Source organism: Balaenoptera physalus (assembly GCF_965194825.1).
Source record: "Balaenoptera physalus genome assembly, chromosome: 17".
Taxonomy (NCBI): Eukaryota; Metazoa; Chordata; class Mammalia; order Artiodactyla; family Balaenopteridae; genus Balaenoptera; species Balaenoptera physalus.
Window position 1 is genome coordinate 42,620,895 of NC_138895.1, and position 20,346 is coordinate 42,641,240.

The 20,346-nt window shown below is 32.7% G+C and overlaps 1 protein-coding gene across 7 annotated transcripts in view; it reads right to left on the reverse strand.

Moving 5' to 3' along the window:
- Nucleotides 1-1,138: 1,138 nt before the first annotated feature.
- Nucleotides 1,139-20,346, reverse strand: part of TRIQK (triple QxxK/R motif containing) — a 98,431-nt gene continuing 79,223 nt past the window's right edge. For all 7 annotated transcript variants that reach the window (XM_082434211.1, XM_082434210.1, XM_082434213.1 and 4 more), the window contains 2 exons: nt 7,544-7,629; nt 1,139-2,344 (listed from right to left, as the gene is read on the reverse strand). In XM_082434211.1, the coding sequence (XP_082290337.1) occupies nt 2,231-2,344; nt 7,544-7,629 (200 nt within the window). In that variant the 3' untranslated portion in view covers nt 1,139-2,230. The remainder of the gene's footprint in view (nt 2,345-7,543; nt 7,630-20,346) is intronic.

Sequence of the window (20,346 nt, forward strand, 5' to 3'; positions counted from 1 at the left end):
TGGTATTTATTAAAATCAGAGTTTAGCCTTTGGGACTTACCATAAGTTAATCAGTTAACTTAGTTATGCTGTGTTTAGGCTAATATTCATTACTATCAGAAACAACATTTTTCCTCCAAAGAATACCTCAAGAGTAGAACAGGATAGTAAAGTTGTTTTTTCTTTTTTTTCAGGGTAATGAATTTTCAAACATTTCCAAGAGTATAATCATCTATTTTAAATACTGTAAATTCTGTTATATCTCACTTGGATAGGTATCTAATAGACAATTATTACTTATCCTTGCATTTAAATTACCACTGAAATTAGAAATAATCTTTATTTTATATGACTGTATTTAACACCAGATGGGAGGGGAAATAACTAAATGAAGATTGTTCACATAAATGTGATAGGAGTGGGGGAAAGCAGTATTTCTTGACATGTGGCATGTCACTCAGGAAAGTAAAAGACCCATCATATCCAAAATGCCAGCTTGGATATTCTCTTGCCACCCACTTCACAAACAGACATACCACATGGCATTAAATGCTGCAACCTTTCCTAAAAATGCCACTTGGATTTGTCCACTGTAGTGAGTGTATAGGAACTCTTGGTCTGTCTCTTAAGTTTGTGATTTCAAGGGGAAGAATCCAGGAAATAACACTGGTTAAATTTTGCCCTCAGATGTTTGGCATAAATGATCTGTGAGGATACTGGAACTTTTGGCTGTTTTCACACTGATGAAATAAGTTATGCTACTTGAAAAAATTCTACAGAACATAATGCTACACAACCACATTCAACTATCTGCAAAAGTCTCAAAGACTATCTAGGATATTTATCAATACTTTCTTCTCTTGGAGAGTATGGAAACAATCTTAACATTTTATTTACTCTTTATAAATACAATGTATTTACTATGAAACACCTTATACACATGTTGCAAGCTATTCATTTTCTATACATATTTATGTAAGGTAGTAACTAACAACTCTGCTGTGGACACATATTTTTCCATTTTCTAATCTTTATGTATTCATGTGTTATAAAATTATTTAAAAATTCCATTACTAGTAAAAAATACTGAATACATTAGTCGTTATACTCCAACAAATGTAAAATACCTTGAAAAATCATATAAACAAAAAACTCCATATGTGAGTAATATAAGACATATATTTTCTTCTATTACTTTTCATGAAAGGGTTCTAATTGATTTAATTCCCAAGAGACAAAATACAATTTTGTAAAGCAAGTTTGTATTGTTCAGATATAAGAGACAACCCAAGAAAATGACTTAATTGATTTAATTCCCAAGAGACAAAATACAATTTTGTAAAACAAGTTTGTATTGTTCAGATATAAGAGACAACCCAAGAAAATGACTCTGAGTAGGTAGGACTTCTGCTATTACCCTTGTGTGAAAAAGACTGCACAATTAGACAACAGATTGCTACATATCTCCTTAACAAGAAGGGCAAACTGATACTGCAAGCAGCCAGGACAACATAATTAAAATAGAATTCCAAGTTTATATTAATAGAGTAATAAGTTAATTAAAATCAAGATCAACTGAACTTTCTATTTACACCAGTTCAGACAGCCCAAGAGGAAAGCAACTCTATTTTAGAGACATATGTGACTCTTTGAGCTTCTGTCATCCAGGTGCCATTTCTGATGGAGCACATGTGCACTGAACAGTTGGCAAAGAAGGAAAAAGATTACTGTAGATGTATGTGCAGATTGTCTCTCTAATGATATAAACTACGTCTGGAAAGAAAGCAGGGCTTCTCTGTAAAATGAAAAATTTCCCATGACTTTTCATTCCTTCTTAGGCTCTGAATGTGACTAGAGAATGTTTCTGTAAATGAGGATACATACTTTTACTTAGAATGTATATGGAACAAAAATAGATTTAGTAATCTGTAAGTGATGGAGTTATACACATAAATTGCCTAAGACATCTGAAGAATTTAGGATCTGTTTTTCACTTTATCTAAATGCACCATGAATAGGTTGCCTGTCAAAGTAGAAAGATTTATAAAAGTATCTGGTAGCACACATACTACATTACTAGGTAAGGTTCTTTTCTTGATATCCTATGCAACATTTTAAAAGATATTTCTGCAAACTGAAAATACCAGCAGAAAAAAATCAAGATCTTGCTGTCTCAGTACTTCAGAAAGTATTGGTCCCTAGAGGTGCTTTTATAAAATTATATCCTTTTCATGCATTGATTGCTGCTCAACTAATCTTCATCTGGTTCCAGATCAGGGTCAACATCTGTGGACAGTCTGAGATAAAAGAAAGCATAGAAAGCCAGTAGGAGGGCCAATATAGCTGCAAGTAGAAGGCCAACTTCCTGAGGAAGGAAAAAAAAAGTAGATTTGAAATTCATGAAATGAGGTTGGTTAACGTTATCAGCTTAACGAGATAAAAAACCACAGTCTAGAATTAATAATCACATTCTTTTTGTTTAACACTTCCTTTCATTAAGCAAAGAAACTTTTGTGCTTGACAATACCTAATATAATGGCAGGTACATCAGTGGGTATAATAATAGATGTATATTATTATTTTTATTTAAATTTGTGTTTTTCTAATAGTAAAATTAACATTTATAATTTTAATATATTTTCATAGTTTGGGTATCAAACTGTTGGATGTAAGCAATGTAGTTTGTGCCTACACAGTTTATCTTTCTCTATTTGAGAAAGAAATAACATTTGAGAAAGAAATAACATTATTTCTTGCTTCAATACATTTATTATTAGCTATAGCATTTGGACACAGATTCCTTTTTAAATTATCATTCCTTTTCTTATAGGAAGAAACTATTATAACCAGTTTCTAGATTATGTCTCTGTAAACATCCTTATTAAATATTATTTTTTTAAACTCATCTTTAAATTCTAAATTCTATAGTTTACAATGTAGCAGAACAAAACCAAGTACTCTTGGCTCATGAAGCATGGTATGATATAATTCACACAACTATGAAGGATGGTCCTGGATACTTCATTTGGTGATTTGATATGGATTACATTAATCAATTATGTTGATATAATAGCCAAAAAATTACCACATATACAATGGCAAAAATCATATTATTTTTCAAAGTCTATAAACATATATATATATATATATATATATATATATACATATATATATATACACACACACACACACACACACACATACCATGAAGGAATTTTCTCAATATTAACATATCATTTGACTAAACAGAAAGAAGAATAAATAGTGCCAGTACAGTATCCTAAAGGGCTTAAATATTCCCTTGTAATTCCCACTTGCATATCACACCCCTTCCTGACATTTTATGGAGAAGCAATTTATTTGCACTTACACAAATGTAGTTTACATTTCAAAAGAATGCAAAATTAATAATTCAACATATGCTACCTAATAAACTTTAAAAACATTAGAATAAATTTGGTTTATAATCAACATGTAATTTTTACCTGGGTGTTGAAATTACAAATGGACATTTTACACAGATTTTTAGCTTTATAATTATATTTTTTTAGATTTGCAAACTATAAAAATAAATATTAATAAAAAACATGGGGTTGAAAGATTTAGTGTCAACTATTTTTGTAAGATTTGATTTCTCAATCTACTCTATCAATATAATGTCAAATTAAAGTGAATTTTTCTCTGTTGCAGTTGGAATACTTTGGCATCTCAAAAGGGCATGGCAGCATCAGACAGGTTTCATTTATTTTCTTGTATCCACAGCTGTGCTCCCAGACCCATCTGGTTACACAGCTACTAATTTTAAGAGGATGTAATAAACAAGTGACACACAACTGCAAACTCCATCTGTTCTGTACAGTGGACAAAAAACTGTTCAACAGCAGTCACCATTCCCATAAGCTTAACACAAAACTAAAGTTTTTACTCTTGATTAGAGTCTGTGATTCTCATCTCATTGATAATCACCTCTAATTGCTATTTTTCAACTCCTTCTTATCCTTTCAAACAGCTCTGTATCATCTTCATTGTACATTTTCAGAATATTCAGAGGCATGAAAAAGGGGTTTAAGGGTAGGAAGCAGAGAACATTCATAGAATACAACTTCAGAAGATCCATTAATTCAATTAAGTCTATTGAACATACTATGGTGTGGGGAGTGAGGCTTCCGAAGTATTGGACGAGGAGGTACAGCAAATCATTTGTTTCAGAATGTCCCTATTCTGTTAAGGAGATAAGTATTGTGGGGACTGCATGCTTGGAGGGTTAAAACTATGGTAAAATTTGAAAATACTGCTTTCAGAATTCTGGTCACACTAACCATAACTTAGAGACCTACAGGCATTTATGACTCTCCCCACCCTTGGCCATTTTTAGTTTGAGATCAGGAATAACAAAGAGAACAAAAATAATGTTTCCAGCTGGCTCATCCCAAGGGGTTGTTAGCAGGATCTGGTTGCCATTTGAATATTTTATTTATATAACAGATAAATCAAATTTCTGATCCTTATTTTTTATTATAATCACTTGTTTCAAATAAACTACTTAATAAACAAATATAGATTATCTTTTTCCTTCTAAATACTAGGAAACACAGGTATTTGCATTCCAAAAAATTTTTCCCTGATGTTGCAACTCTTGAAAAATCATCTTCAAATTGAACAGCAACCAAATAGTAAATATTAGTTGTGCAAATATTTTTTTTAGGTGGTACTCATTACTGGGTCATAAATTATGACATTTTGTTTATGTTGGTAAAAGACACGAACTAAAAATAGCACCACAATAGAAATAATTCCACATTTTGAAGAAGTGATATTCATATCTTATTCTGAATCATTACTGTTCCCTGAAATTTTCTATCACTAAACATACATTTATAAAAAAAAGCACTAGAAGCCCCTGAGGGTAAGTACCCTACTGTGTAATTTTTATATCTCTAATCCATGATATCTCAATCATACGACTTCTTGTAGAAATTCCTCCAAGACAATTGTCTTATTCATCATTTTTTCCACAGGTTCTACAACATTGTAATGCTCATAGCAATTTCTAAATAAATGAAGGATTGAGTCAGATTTATATAATTTATGTACAAGGTATATTAAAATTATGTAATGTTTTGAAAACTTTACAGCAATAATATCCATAATATTATCTTCACAGCAAAACTAAAAACATTTTGTAATATGTAGTATAGTCACACAAAACAGACTTAGTTGAAGTAGGGGATCTTTAGGCCAATGACAAACATCCAAGGACAGTCTTATTTATGCAAACCAGTAATAGCTAATTCAAAGAAATATTTATGTTAAGTGTATTATTTAAATCTTCTGACTATACTGTGAGGTAAATGGCATAAAATCCATTTTACAAATGTGCCAGTTTAGACTCAGCTAGATCATTGTAACAGTAAGAGAAGTCATGTGATTCTAGGCCTCTTTCGTGTTCAGTTTTATCATTGCTGTTATTTTTCTATTCCTTGCAGCTGTTCATATTTTCTGTAGATTTAAATTATTTTAAGAGCATAGCAATGATTCATTCTAAAAAAATAAGTAGTAAAGTGATAAAATATTATAACATTATGGTCATCCTGTATTAACTAGATAAGAGTCAAACATGTTTGATGTTCATTAATCCTTAGTTGCTTCTCTGACATTATCAACATGGATAAAATCACTCACTAGGGAAATTAAATAGCATTAAATGGCAATTGCTGAAAGAAACTTCGTTATTTAAAATACTATGCTAAAATGACAAGGCAATCAAAGTTTGACAGGGCAAACTAATTAGTATGCCAGATTTGAAATGTAAAACACCTCCATGGTTCTGATTCTAAAAAGTTTCCTATTATTTTAATGGGCTCTTTACATAAATTTTCAAGCAAAGTAAACAGTGTTTAAAGATAAGGTTTTTGTTTTTCACAGGTTTGCAAATCAAAATGGCATGCTAGTTTATTAAAAAGGAGCTGTTTTTGATGTCAGAAACTTTTCTGTATATACTTTAAATCATAAATGAAATCTAAGAACAATTTTTTTCTCATAAAAGATAAACAAATTCCATATTGTTTTTAAAAGGACATTAGATTGCACTATAAGGTAGACTTATACTAGGAATATGGTTATTTCCTCAAGTTTAAACCATAGCAAAAATGATAAGAGCAAATGAAATAGAGGATATATACAGGAAAGTGGTATATATCAATAAATGCATGGCTGCATTATTTTTCAAATTCTAATTTGCAGCTGCTCATTATACTGTGCCACAAGTGGAGTGTGCTACCCCAATATTCTTCTAACAAGACAAAAACAAAGCCCTGTATTGTGAAAGATAAAAATAAGTGACATATTGCTTTCCTGGAAAATGACAGACAGTGCTCTCATTACAAGAGACAATCATCAGGTAACTAACTGCAAAATAAGAAACTAACCACTGGTTTTAGAAAGTTTGTGTCATGGAAATAATTTTAAAGATGAATGAAATTTCACATGAAATTAGAAGAAACTTCAAAAGATTAATCATCTCTCTTTCAAACAAAAAGGCAATTCACTTTTTTTTTTTTTTTTTCCGTTAAAAACTGACACACAGCACTAACTGAGGAGATTGTGCTGTGAAAACATACCGCAGCACACAGCAATGCTTGATCAAAATCAGTAAGCAGGAGTAAAAAGAAGGCAGTGTTTCGTGATCATAATAGCAAATTCTGGAAGACAACCAAACATATCATCTGGCAGTTCAACAGCTGTTACAGCTTGGTAGTAATACCTTGGCATTTGCTACAAGCTATAACTTAGAAAAATTGATTTTTCATCTGCCAGATAAAACCCAAAATCTCCTTTTAACATTTTAATATTTAAATACAATATATGTACTAGTCACTTTACTTTTGCACATTTGACAGTAGAGCCGTCAAATTAATTTTTCTATTTATAGTTTAATTTTACTCTAAACATTTGGCAGAGTTGACATGGGTAATAATGTAAATGTAATTTTGTTGAACTTCATTGTGCTAGCACATTGGATTAACATCTGCTAACATCATTCTCAGTTGCTTTTATCCCTCTTAAGCAGTTAAAACACTGGTTTTCTAAAAGAACAAGTTTGGGAACATCATTAGAATTTCATCATAGAGAGTACTGACAACAAAAATAATACATGTGTAAAATTACATATATTAACGATCTAAGTATATACAATTATAATTAAAAGTTAAACAACCATAACATGAAACTTATTGCAAGTGAGAAAAGTTTTTGATCCAGGCCACATATATCGCTGAAGTGTTTGAACAATAAATACAGTAGCTAGAGAAAACGTAAGTTGCCACTTTAAGTGTAACTGTTTCTCTTAAGTGACATTAGGTCTTATTCTAAGACCTAATAAAATCTTAGAATGGGAAGGATGTTTCTCATTAAGTAAATTCTCTTTAAAAGCCTTTAATCCTGGCATTTGACTTAGATTTTGAAATGTCATAAAACATTTAGAATTCAACATTTATGCAATCCAGTTTTAGAAAATGAGATGGCATGCAATATAACAAATTTTAAAGTTATCAAATACAGGTACCTTTATGCCTATCGCTGTTTTCTTTGCTTCTGCTTTTAATTTGGTTGCTCGTAAAATAGGTTTGGTTTTTTTATAATCCTGTTTACCTAGAAAGAATAATTTCAGACAATGAGCTATAATTTAAGTTTAACAGCCATCTGAAATGTCAAAGAACCTTTAAATAGAGTAAAACTGGGAGACAAAGTTGCAAAGTAATTCCTAGTTATGGAAACCATAAACTGGTCACCCTAAGGTCAATTTTTCCTTCTCTCTTACTTTTTCAGGAAGAAGATTTGACAGACATCTTTGATTTGCTGTGCAGTGAATATCAACAAAGATAAAAAATTCTTCTAGAGAATGAGATGTTTAAAGCAAAGAGAGTAAACCTTTAGAAGCATTTGGAGACAAATGCGGAAATAAATGAAATTACATAAGATCCCATTAAATAGGTAAGGTTAACTCTGTCTTCATAATTGAAGAATAACAGTTCATTAGAAATTTATTTTATTATGGATATATTAAGTATTCAATAATCAATCTGAGAAGTATCCTTAAAGTTTCTCTAAGTAAGAAACTAAAGACTGATCTGTAAATAATTAACTTTCAGTTGCTGAATTCTTTAGAAAAAGTATTTAACTTTTGTTTGCTCTCTGTGGAGGAGAGAATAAATATGGCTAGATAAATGATGTAGGATAGCTATATTTAGACATTAGTTTCAATGTTCTTTACCACATTTAACAACCAAAAATGAACAAAACTGAGTTAGTGTCACCAAATGTGCTTTTTTTGTGTATACCACCTGGTGACCCCACTAATGAGTAACAAAAGAGCTATTACACACCCTGTAAGGAAAACAGATTTAACAATAACAACAACAAAAGCATTGACTAGAATAATATACTTTTTTTGTTAACCAAACTGTTAGCTAAGAATTGGGTCAAATGAGTCTCAAATATAATCATATGTCATTCTGAGTAGGAGTTAACATTTGACCATATAATCTCTTCAACTATTTTATATTCTCCTATTTGGCCTTGTTGTTTCCATTTTATTCCCTTTCCTTTCAATGATCAATTACTTTCCAAAAACTTACCCCTGTAGTCTATCAAAATAATACAACTGCTAACTTTAATTTCCACATCTTCCTCACACTGAAGTAAATCTGAAAGCAGTTTATCTAAAGTATACCATCAAAATTTAATGTGCAATATATTTTTTAATGTGTTTGCTAATGATTCAAAAGTACCTTTAAAATTCTATGTAGATTTTTAGAATTAGAAATGCCAGGGAGAAGTGAGACAAATGGATGCGAGGATGAAGAAATGCTACATCTGTGTTCATTAGACACATAAAAGTATTTATTTGGCTGAAGAGCTCTTTTTTTTTTTAAGAAGTGTGTATGCTATTTCCTTAACTGCAATGGTATAGCAGTCATTCTGGATCTATGAGCATGCAGCAGCTTAATAAATATTATTTGATGATGGGGTTTAATGATCCAGAAATGAGCCAGTTGTAAAAATGTATATCAAATGATCTAAATTTAAATTATGGAATGAACAAACACAGAAAAATATTACTCTGACCCATTTTAAATTAGCAACATTTAATTTTGCTGAAAAAATCTTGACAAGTGTTCACTCTGATTTCACATCTCAACAGTCAAACTATTCATGTCATTATTCCTGCTGAGATATAAACAGTTCAGAGCAATGAAACTGGTGACACATCAAATGTCTCCACTCAGGGTTACAAAGCAAATTTCTAATGAGAATCTAAAATTTCAATATTATAGATTTGAAGCCAAGAAGTCATTTCTTATGTTATATATGCCCTATAATAAACTCTGGGTGCAACGGGGACAAAATAAACAACAAAAAAAGATTATCTTAACCAATCTGCTTTTTGTAGACATATGCAATATTCTGGATGATGTGTCTGTCATAAAGCAGATTCAAATATGCTTAAAAGAGTCAATGTTAAAGTGAGATTTTATCATTCTACTTCACTTGCCATTTGTTAAGTAATGTGCTCTATTTCAATTCAAGTCCTATAATCTCTTAAAGAATAATACTTCTAAATTTATATTAAAGTTGATATGAACATTTGAAGCAGTATTTATAATAAATAGACAGTTTTAAAAATTATTACACACCTCATACTTCTCCAAAAAGTGCATCTGTCATTAATGTAGCATTCTCCTTGCTGACTATGATATCCAAAAGTATATATTGCAAAACGTGGTTTCAGTCTACTAAGTGAAAATGTTTACAGGGGCATTTGTTAAGTTCTTTATAACTAAAACCAGATCTCTCCATTATACCCAAAAAGATACTTAATATTTTAATTTTTTATGGCTTCAAGAAAAATACCTATGCCCACATGATTGTAAAAAAAATATAAAATAAGAAGCTCCTGCCTTCTGAGTACTTACACCCAGGAAAAAACACATTTATGTAATCTAGATTTTATATGTAGACAGCGTTTTAAATACAATTGGATCTGATTTTGGTTATATCAATAATACAACAACAAAAGTAGCAATTTAGCAATTGCTCATGACATTTTATATGAGAGAAATTCAAGCCTACGAAGCCAATATGGGGCCTCAATCATCTCATTTCTCTTTTCTCAATTACACCATTCATCACAGTTCTGTATTTTAATTTCCTATGACATAGTTTAAGTAACAAAAGCTTTCTCCCCCTTCTCCACACTTTCTGATGGACTGATTTATGCTTCCTCCCTCCAGTATGATCCTATTATATTATTTCATTATATTTTATTTTTTACTTATCATACAGTGAATATAATATATATTTTTCCTTTTGGTATACAGTTCTATGAATTTTAATGCTTATGTATAGATCAGGTAATTACTACTATAATCAGGATATAGAAAAGTTATATCATTTCAAAAAACTCCCTGGCACTAACTTTCTAAACTCACCCTCCTTCCTACCATAATTCCTGGCAACCACTGATATATTGTCCATTTCTATAGCTTTGTCTTTTCAATAATGCAGCAATAATGTGACAAGGGCTTCTTTTATTCAGCATAAGGCCTTTAAATTTCACCCAAGTTGTATGTATCAGCATTTTATTCTTCTCTATTGCTGGTTAGTATTCCATTATAGGAAGGTAACAGAACTTGTTTATCCATTCACTCATTGAAGTACATTTGGGTTATGTCCAGTGTTTGGCAAGTATGACAAGAGCTACTATAAACACAGGTATGCAGGTTTTTATGTGAACATAAGTTTTCATTTATCTAGGGTAAGACTGCTGAGTCATATGGTAAGTATATATTTAACTTTGTAAGAAATTGCCAAACCATTTTTCAGAGTGTTTGCATTCCCACCAGCAACGAATAAGAGTTCTGATAGCTTTGCATCATCACTAGCACTTGGTATTATTGTATCTAGGTTATCTAATTTTTTAGTGTACAATTGTTCATAGTATTCTCTTATAATCCATGTTATATGTGTAAGGTTGATAGTAGTGTACACTGTTTTATTACCGGTATTAGTAATTTGTTCTTTTTTTTTTTCCATAGTCTTAACTACAGGTTTTCAATTTCGTCGATCTTTCTAAATAACAAATTTGGGGTTTTGTCGATTTTTTTCTACCATTTTTCTGTTTTGTATTTTGTTTATTTCCACTCTAATCTTTCTTATTTCCTTCCCTCATATAGCTTTGAGTTTAGTTTGCTCTTTTTTTTCTGATTTTTTTAGATAGAAATTTAGATTATTGATTTGAAACCTTTCTTCTTTATTAATATAGTCATTAACAGGTATAAATCTCCATCTAAGTACTGCTTTATCATCATTTCATAAGTCAGCAAGGAGAAGAAGAAAGTTATACAAAAAAACACTTGTAGATATATTTACCTATGCAGTTACTTTTACTGGTGTTAACTTATTTTTTCTGTTTGTGGATTCTAGTAACTGCCTTATGTACTTTCATTTTAGCCTGGAGGACTTCTTTTAGTGTTTCTTATAGGGAAGGTGTACTATTGACAAATTTTCTGGTTTTGTTTATCCAAGAACATCTTGATTTCTCGCTTTTTTGAAGGACAGTTGTGCTAGATGTAGAATTTTTGGTTGATGCTCTTTTGCTTTCATCACATCATATATAATGAATTACTTTTTACTTTCTGCTTTCAAGATTTACTCTTTATGTTTGACTTTAAGCAGTTTGACTATGATGTGGCCAGGTGTGGATCTCTGAGTTTATCCTTCTCAAAATTTTGTGAGGTTCTTGGATATACAAATTAAAGTTTTTCATCATATTTCAAGAAGGTTTTTATCTTTTAAATATTCTTTTGACACTCTCTCTTCCTTTTCTCATTCTGGAACTATTATTATGCATAGACTGGTGTGCTAGATAGAGTCCTATAGGCATCTATGGCTCTGTTCATTTTTTGTCATATCTCGTTCATTATTTTTTATTCATGTTCCTCAGACTGGATAATCTCAGTTAACCACTCTTCATGTTCCCTGTTTCTCCTATAAGTTCAAATCTACTGTGAAGCCCCTCTAGTGAAATTTTTATCTTGGTTATTATATTTTTTGAAGCCCAGAATTTCTATTTTGTATATACATAATTTACATTTATATAATAATATTTTCTATTTGTTGATACATCATTCTCATACTTTAATTCTTTAGACATGGTTTTCTTTATTTTTTGAACATATTTTAAATGGCTGATTTAAAGTCTTTGTCTAGTAAGTCCAAGGTCTGAACTTGCTTAGAGATGCTTTCTATTCTTTTTCTGTGTATGGACCGTAATTTGCTGATTTTTTGGTGTGTTTCATAATTTTTGTAGAAAACAGTTTTCTACAAAATAATGTTACTTAGCAACAGTTAAATAACATAATGTGGCAACTCTGCCAAACAGATCTTCCCTAGGATTTGTTGTTGCTGCTCTTTGTTCTTCTTTTGTTGGTGTTACTGTTTGTTTGTTTAGTGACTTTTATGGTCTAATTCTGTAGAGTCTGTATTCTTTGTTATATGGAGTCACTTAGCTTAATGTTCATCTAATAACTGGACAGGTATTTTCTTAAATGTCTTTAACCAATAAATCTTCCAGGTTTGTTGAACAGGTGTTCCATACTTTGACAGGACTTCATAGTTCTCCGTTAGCCTTCACTTCCTGCTAGCTTCCTCAAGGTCAGCAAAAAGTGAGAGCTTATGCTTATGGCCTTTCCAGGTCTTTACTGGACATGGCATAGTCCTGCACAGGTTCATGACTTTCTAGATTCCCAAGAATCTATGTCAGGGATTTAAAAAGGCACTATGAACATCTCATTGCCCAGTTTTAAAAACAATTTTAGGTCAGCCTTATGCTAGCCCCAACTAGTAATGCTGCCTCAGGTAGTCGTGATGTTAAATGCTTGCCACTGATTGTTTTTGCCAAATGCCATCAGGAAAGGACTCTTCACACAGAATGAGCTCTAAGTCAGGTCAAATCAAGACAACTTCTGAGAATGGGGATTTTCAGTGAGCTCCCAGATACGTCAAATAGTGACAGTTCTCAGTGGATGGGATTTGGGGTAGCTCCAAACCCATTCTGCCTCTCCAGTGACTGCAGGTGGCTGTTTTTCATGACTACTATTGTTGCAAAGCTGAGGAGAGGAAGATAGGATTAAGGCAAGTTGAACAAAACAAAGCTTGATGTTCTTACTCAGAGTTAGCTGTTTTTCTCAAATAAACACTCTTTGCACTGTTTTAATTTTTTTGAAAATTTGTAGATTTCTGAAAAAGTTGATTTTGACAATTTTTGTCATTCTTCTTGCTTTTATAGAAGAGCAGACTTTTGAGGTCCTTACTTTCCATTTCCTTTTACCTTTAATCTCATTATATTTGAAGTGAATTTCTTATCTACAGCCTATATTTATGTCAGTTTATAAAATTTCAACCTGAAAATCCTCTGTCCTTTCATTGGTATGTTTAAACATATACATTTAATGAAACTATTAATGTATTTTTATTTAGATCTACCATTTTATCTTTGTTTTCTTTTTGTTTGCTTTGATTTGTTTCTGTTTCACTTTTCATGCCTTTTTAAGTTATATGAACATTTTTTAATATTTTGTTTAAATCATATATTGTATTTTGATATATCTCTTAGAATAATGTTTCAATAGTTTCCCAAGAGATTACAAAATATACATTTAACTTTTAAGAGTCTAATTCAAATCAATATTTTATTGAATTTCCTATTTTTAAAGATATTCTACATTTAAAAAAAATTTAACATGCACAATCCAATACATTTCACATTCTAATATAATGGAAACAAGCAGTACATTGCTTTGCAGTGTTAGTTTTACTAGTTGTTGTTTATCTCTTCTGACTTTGCTGTACTTATATTTGATCTTCTTGGACATGTGTCATAGGTTAGGAAAGTTGTTTCTATACAGTTGACTTTTAATAGTTCAGGACTTTAAATGTCCACAGACAAAGAATTATACAAGTGAATATACTATTGTAGCACAGATGCATTTTTCTTAAAAATGCTAGACAAGATACTGGTGTTCCTATTTGATGCATGTTCTTATTATAGCTTAACTGTTTTGCAATAAAAAGTGAAAGGCACATACATAGTTAGAAGGACTATTATACTTTGGTTACTGAAACTTTATATTCCTGATAAAAACTGCAGGTTGTCCTTAGATAATACCTGTGTTTTAGTTCTGGAATAACATTTCTAACTACTCTTCTCTAGAGTTTTGTGTTCAGTTTAGTTGAAGAGTATCCTTAAATTGCTAGATCTGTACTATTAAAAAGTTACATTAATATTTTAACTATTTATTTGTATTAATAGAATTTTCTTGATACTGTAAAACCAAAACAAAGTACAGGAATAAAACAAAGTTCAGGTTGATAAATGATGACAAATGTCACTCTTAATCCTCAATCTCAATTACCTTCATCAAAACAGCCATAACATTCTGTTTGATTTTCTCTAAAATAACTACATATTATATCTTAAACTTATGAGACATATTTATAATAATGAAATGCCACCTTTTGTATGTTTAAAATAAAGTTGCAAAATTAATATTCTAGTAAAAATTCCATGATATGGAAAACTGTTTTTATGGCTTAGTAAGAATATAGATTCTATTATCCATTATGTATAGGTCTTAATAATAAATATATATTTAGATGACTGCACTATTAATATTGCCAATACAAATAGAAAATTTCTCTGAAATCATGACATCGAAAGTTAAAATTCCTTCAATACAATCTGAGATTCTTAATAGAGAGTGTGTGTTTCTGTCAATATCTCATTATAAAGCTTCTCCCTTTGCATGTAAAATCCAAGATCATTTTGGGGAAGAAATATAAAAGGCCTTCCCCAAATATGCTAATGATACAGCTAAGTAATGCACTTGGAACAATAAAACATATTAACTTTCATGTTAATGCCTGGACTTACCATAACTTATATAAGGGAAAAATACACTTAGAATGTGTGAACTTTGCTATTTATTCTATAATAGAATTTAGTAATTTTTTTTCAAAATTAATCTGGACTTAATGCTGAAAACTGGGCATTTCAAAATAAGAAACATTAAAACTTGCATTTTCACACAGGAAATCTGTACTATAAAATTGCTCTTTGAACAAATATTAGCAACTGATTATCAAACCTCTATGAGTATATACACATAGTTATTGAGTACATTGTGAAATCTCTGACATAAGGTTACTTTGGCTAGCAAGTAACAAAATATTGTTATCCATAAGGAAACAAAAAAGTTATACCTATGTGTTTATATATCTATATATAGATATATTATTACTACTATTATTATTATTAGTTTCACCTGTATGCAAGCTCTTAATTGCATGAGACATTATGTTTTATGGTTAGCAGATAAAGTTGCTAGAATCTCTGAGAATAGTATTGTAAGTAGTATAATATCAGGACATATAACCAATTATAATTTTTCTTAGTTAACCTTGTGCCTAAGCATAATTGAAAATGTTCACTTATGGTCATAAGAATTCTTATATCTTATTTTCTTAAACAGTGCTTTCATTCATTCATTAAAAATTATTGAGCACTTACACTATATAGAAACAGTGTTCAAGGTACTGAAAATAAAATAGTTTGGCAAAACAGACCAAATGCCTATTATCTTGAACCTTGTAAAAAGATGGATAATAAGCAAACAAAAATGATGGTTCAATTTGCCAGGTAATGAAAAGCACTAAAAAGAAGTATACATTTGGCAAGTGGCAGAAAACAAAGGAGAGAGATGTATTGTTTCAGATAGAGTGGTTAGGGAAGGCCTTGTTGGTAATATCACTTGACATTATCATTTGATGTCACTTAACCAGATACTTGAATGACGTCAGGGAGGAAGTCATGTGGATAACTGGTGGAAGCAATTCCAAATACTGGGAACATATTAAGTATAAAGAGTCAGAAAACACTAACTTCTGTAGGAGGCCAAAATGTCACTGAAGTCTCCCAAGTCAGAAAGAGAGCTTAATAGGTAATAAAAGTAAAAAGTTCAATTTCTGATGTCAGGCTCAGTGGTCCAGAACCAACTGTCAATATCTGAATATATAGGCTCAAATGATAACCTTGGAAATAGGCAGGATCTTCAGCTTGGTTCCCTGATATGTGATGTGAGAGCTTTTGAAAGTAAGAGTGAAGTAGAAATATTAATCTCCTTGCTTACTAAAATGGTAAATCAAAGGGAATGCATACTCCTGGAGAAGTTTCAGAAACTGAGTATATCATCAAAAACAAAATATGCAGTTACACTGATTATTTTCGCAGATCTATTTATTTCCTCACTGTGGCTAGTTGGTCTTGGAGACTGAGTACAATTAAACATAAACTTATGGTAGAATTTTTTTACTGTACTTACTGTAGCAGAATATAAATGTCCTTTGCACATGGTCACAACTAGGTAATTAATCTAGCCAATGCATCTTTCTAAATTCTGATCACAGATACCACAAGAGACTATCTGCCTTTACTGGAAGGGACAGCAGTATACTTACAAACCTGCTTTTAAACTATATCAACTCTCCATCTAATGCTATAATCTGATTCCAATAGACTAACTGCCTCACCAACCTGCAATATATCACAATGACAATAAGACATAAGCCCTGAAGAAGATATGAAAACTGCCTGAGATGCCTCATTCATATCTGTATCTATATCTATACCTATCTATATCTATATCTGGGAGAAGAAAGAACATTCTGTCAAAAATACAGAGACTTATCAACTAAATCTGACTCATGGAAGTCCACTGATTTAGAGCATGTCAAGATTATCTCCAAGAAGAAAAGGTCAACTCGCTGAGCTTTGTGCTCTATCTACCATTAACAAGGGAACATAGGTACAACTTCTTAAGAAATTGGCATTACTTGATAATGTCACATATCCATACCTATAATCCAACATTTTTCTACTGGGTATATATTGTAGAGAAAAACTCTTGCACATGTGAACCAAAGAACAGACATGTCTGAAAATATTTATAGAATCCTCATAATAGCATTCATAGGAAAAAAAACTGAGAATCATGCAATTGTCAAAATGAGTAGAATAGATAGAAAAATATTGGTATAGTCATATAATGGAATGCTATAATGCATAGAAAATGAATGAACTATATTAACAATCATCAATAAGAATAAAACTCAAAAATATGTTCAATAAGAGCAAGTTACATAACAATATATACAGCATGATTTCATTTATATAAAATTCATAAACTAAAAAATATATTGTTTAACACATATCTAGGTAGAAAATTCATAAAGGGAATGAATACAAAATCAAGATAGTGGTTATCTCTCACAGGTATAGAGGCATAGAGGGTGTAGCAATTGGGAAGGTGCATAAAGAGGCATCTAAGCTACTGGTATATGTCTAATATTTAACCTAGGTGATGGATACATGGTTGCTCATGTTGTTAATTTTTTTAATCTACATGCATATTTTATATATGTAAAGAACCTGAAAAGCTGCTAAGACATGGTACAATAAAAGGTTCTCCAGTAGATTGCTGTACAAGCTCCTCTACTTCTTAGAACTCATGACATGGCATAATCAAAGGAGCCTGAAGTGCTTTAAACTAACTGAGACATAGAAACAAGCCTTTAGCAGGTCCCAATTAAAAAGAAGTGGCAGTCTCTAGGGTTTTGGAACAACGCCATACATCCTTCAACAGGTAACAGCTGCTAAGAAACAACTCCTGGATTGCTACCAAGCTCTGATGAAGACTGACTACCTGGTCACGAGACTCAGGGACTATCTGGCCTGAGCTACCAGTCATGAATTGGGGGTTATCTAATTCAACAAATCATAAAATTGTGTGTACTGATTTAGTAGTTAAAAAATAATGTATGTGGATGGTTCATTATAATATGCTGCACCAACTGGAAGTATACTGCTGTCTTTGGAGGTGGTCCTAAAACACAATTTATAAGGGAAATCCTCCCAGTGCCCAAAGTTTAAGTAGTACATTTTGTTGTGTACTTTACCTAGAAAGAGAGGTAACCTAAAAAAATACACAATATTAGTTTTCCTGAATTGGAAGCTGAGTCTGCTACCCAGTCAGTTTGGATTATTCATGCCTACGAGTAAACAGTAAAATGGGGACTCACAGTGTTGGCTGGGATAATTGATGCTGGTTATCAAGGAGAAAATGGTTTGTTAATATGTAGTGAGGGCCAAAACGAATAAGGAAAGACGTGAAGGAACTCCTTGGTTAATCCCATGTATTACCATGACCAATGGTAGAATTTAATGAAATTTATATACAGTCAACTGTAATCTAGAAATGATTTAAAGTATACAGGAAGATGTGCGTAGGTTATACACAAATACAGTTGACCCTTGAAAAATGCAGGGGTTGGGGCACTGACCCTCTGCACAGTCAAAAATCTAGTACAACTTTATAGTCAGCCTGCTGTATCTCCAGTTCCACATCCATGGATTCAGCTAACCCAGGATCTTGTAGTACTCTAGTATATATTTATTGGGAAAAAAAAGCGTGTGTATAAGTGGGCCTCAGCAGTTCAAACTCATGTTGTTAAAGTGTCAACTGTATTTCACCATTTTACTTATATAAGGGACTTGAGTATCAGGATTTTGGTATCCATGGGGGTCCTGGAACCAATCTCCCATGGATACCAAGGGTCAACTGTGTGGTATATAAATATACATCTAGAAGAAGCCCCATTTGGAAGAAGGCGGAAGAATAAGACGTGGAGATCAACTTTCTCCCCACAAATACATCAGAAATACATCTACATGTGGAACAACTCCTACAGAACACCTACTGAAGGCCGGCAGAAGACCTCAGATGTCCCAAAAGGCAAGAAACTCCCCACATACCCGAGGAGGGCAAAAGAAAAAAGAAAAAAACAGAGACAAAAGAATAGGGACGGGACCTGCACCAGTGGGAGGTAGCTGTGAAGGAGGAAAGGTTTCCACACACTAGGAAGCCCCTTCGCGGGCGGAGACTGTGGGTGGCGGAGTGGGGAAGATTTGGAGCCATGGAGGAGAGAGCAGCAACAGGGGTGCAGAGGGCAAAGTGGAGAGATTCCCGCACAGAGGATCGCTGCCAACAAGCACTCACCAGCCCGAGAGGCATGTCTCCACACCCACTGGGGCGGGCGGGGGCTGGGAGCTGAGGCTCCGGCTTTGATCAGATCGCAGGGAAAGGACTGGGGTTGGCTGCGTGAACACAGACTGAAGGGGTTAGTGCACCCCGGCTAGCCGGGAGGGAGTCCGGGAAAAGGTCTGGAACTGCTGAAGAGGCAAGAGACTTTTTCTTGCCTCTTTGTTTCCTGGTGCGCAAGGAGAGGGGATTAAGAGTACTGCTTAAAAGAGTTCCAGAGACGGGTGTGAGCCGCGGCTATCAATGTGGACCCCAGAGACGGGCATGAGACGCTAAAGCTGCTGCTGCAGCCACCAAGAAGCCTGTGTGCAAGCACAGGTCACTATCCACACCTCTCCTCCTGGGAGACTGTGCAGCCCACCACTGCCAGGGTCCTGTGATCCAGGGTCAACTTCCCCAGGAGAACACACGGTGCGCATCAGGCTGGTGCAACGTCATGCTGGCCTCTGCCACCGCAGGCTCGCCCTGCACTCCGTACCCCTCCCTCCCTCACTGGCCTCAGTGAGCGTGAGCCCCCGAAGCAGCTGTTACTTTAACCCCATCCTATCTGAGTGAAGAACAGACACCCTCAGGCGACCTACACGCAGAGGAGGGGCCAAATCCAAATCTGAACACCAGGAGCTGTGCGAACAAAGAAGAGAAAGGGAAATCTCTCCCAGCAGCCTTATTAAATCCCAGCAGCGGATTAAATCACCACAGTCAACTTGATGTGCCCTGCATCTGAGGAATACCTGAATAGACAACGAATCATCCCAAACTGAGAAGATGGATTTTGGGAGCAACGATATATATATATATATATATATTTTTTTTTTTTTTTTTTTTCCTTTTTCTCTTTTTGTGAGTGTGTAGGCGTATGCTTCTGTGTGTGATTTTCTCTGTATAGCTTTGCTTTTACCATTTGTCCTGGGTTCTGTCTGTCCGTTTTTTTTAGTTTGTTTGTTTGTGTTTTTGGTATAGTTTTCAGTGCTTGTTATCATTGGTGGATGTGTTTTTTGGTTTGGTTGTTCTCTTCTCTCTTTCTTTTTTCTTAATTACTTAAAAATTTTTAATAATTAATTTTTGTTTTTATTTTAATAACATTTTAAATTATTTATTTTATTCTATTTTATATTATTTTATTTTATCTTATTTTATTTATTTTATTTTATCT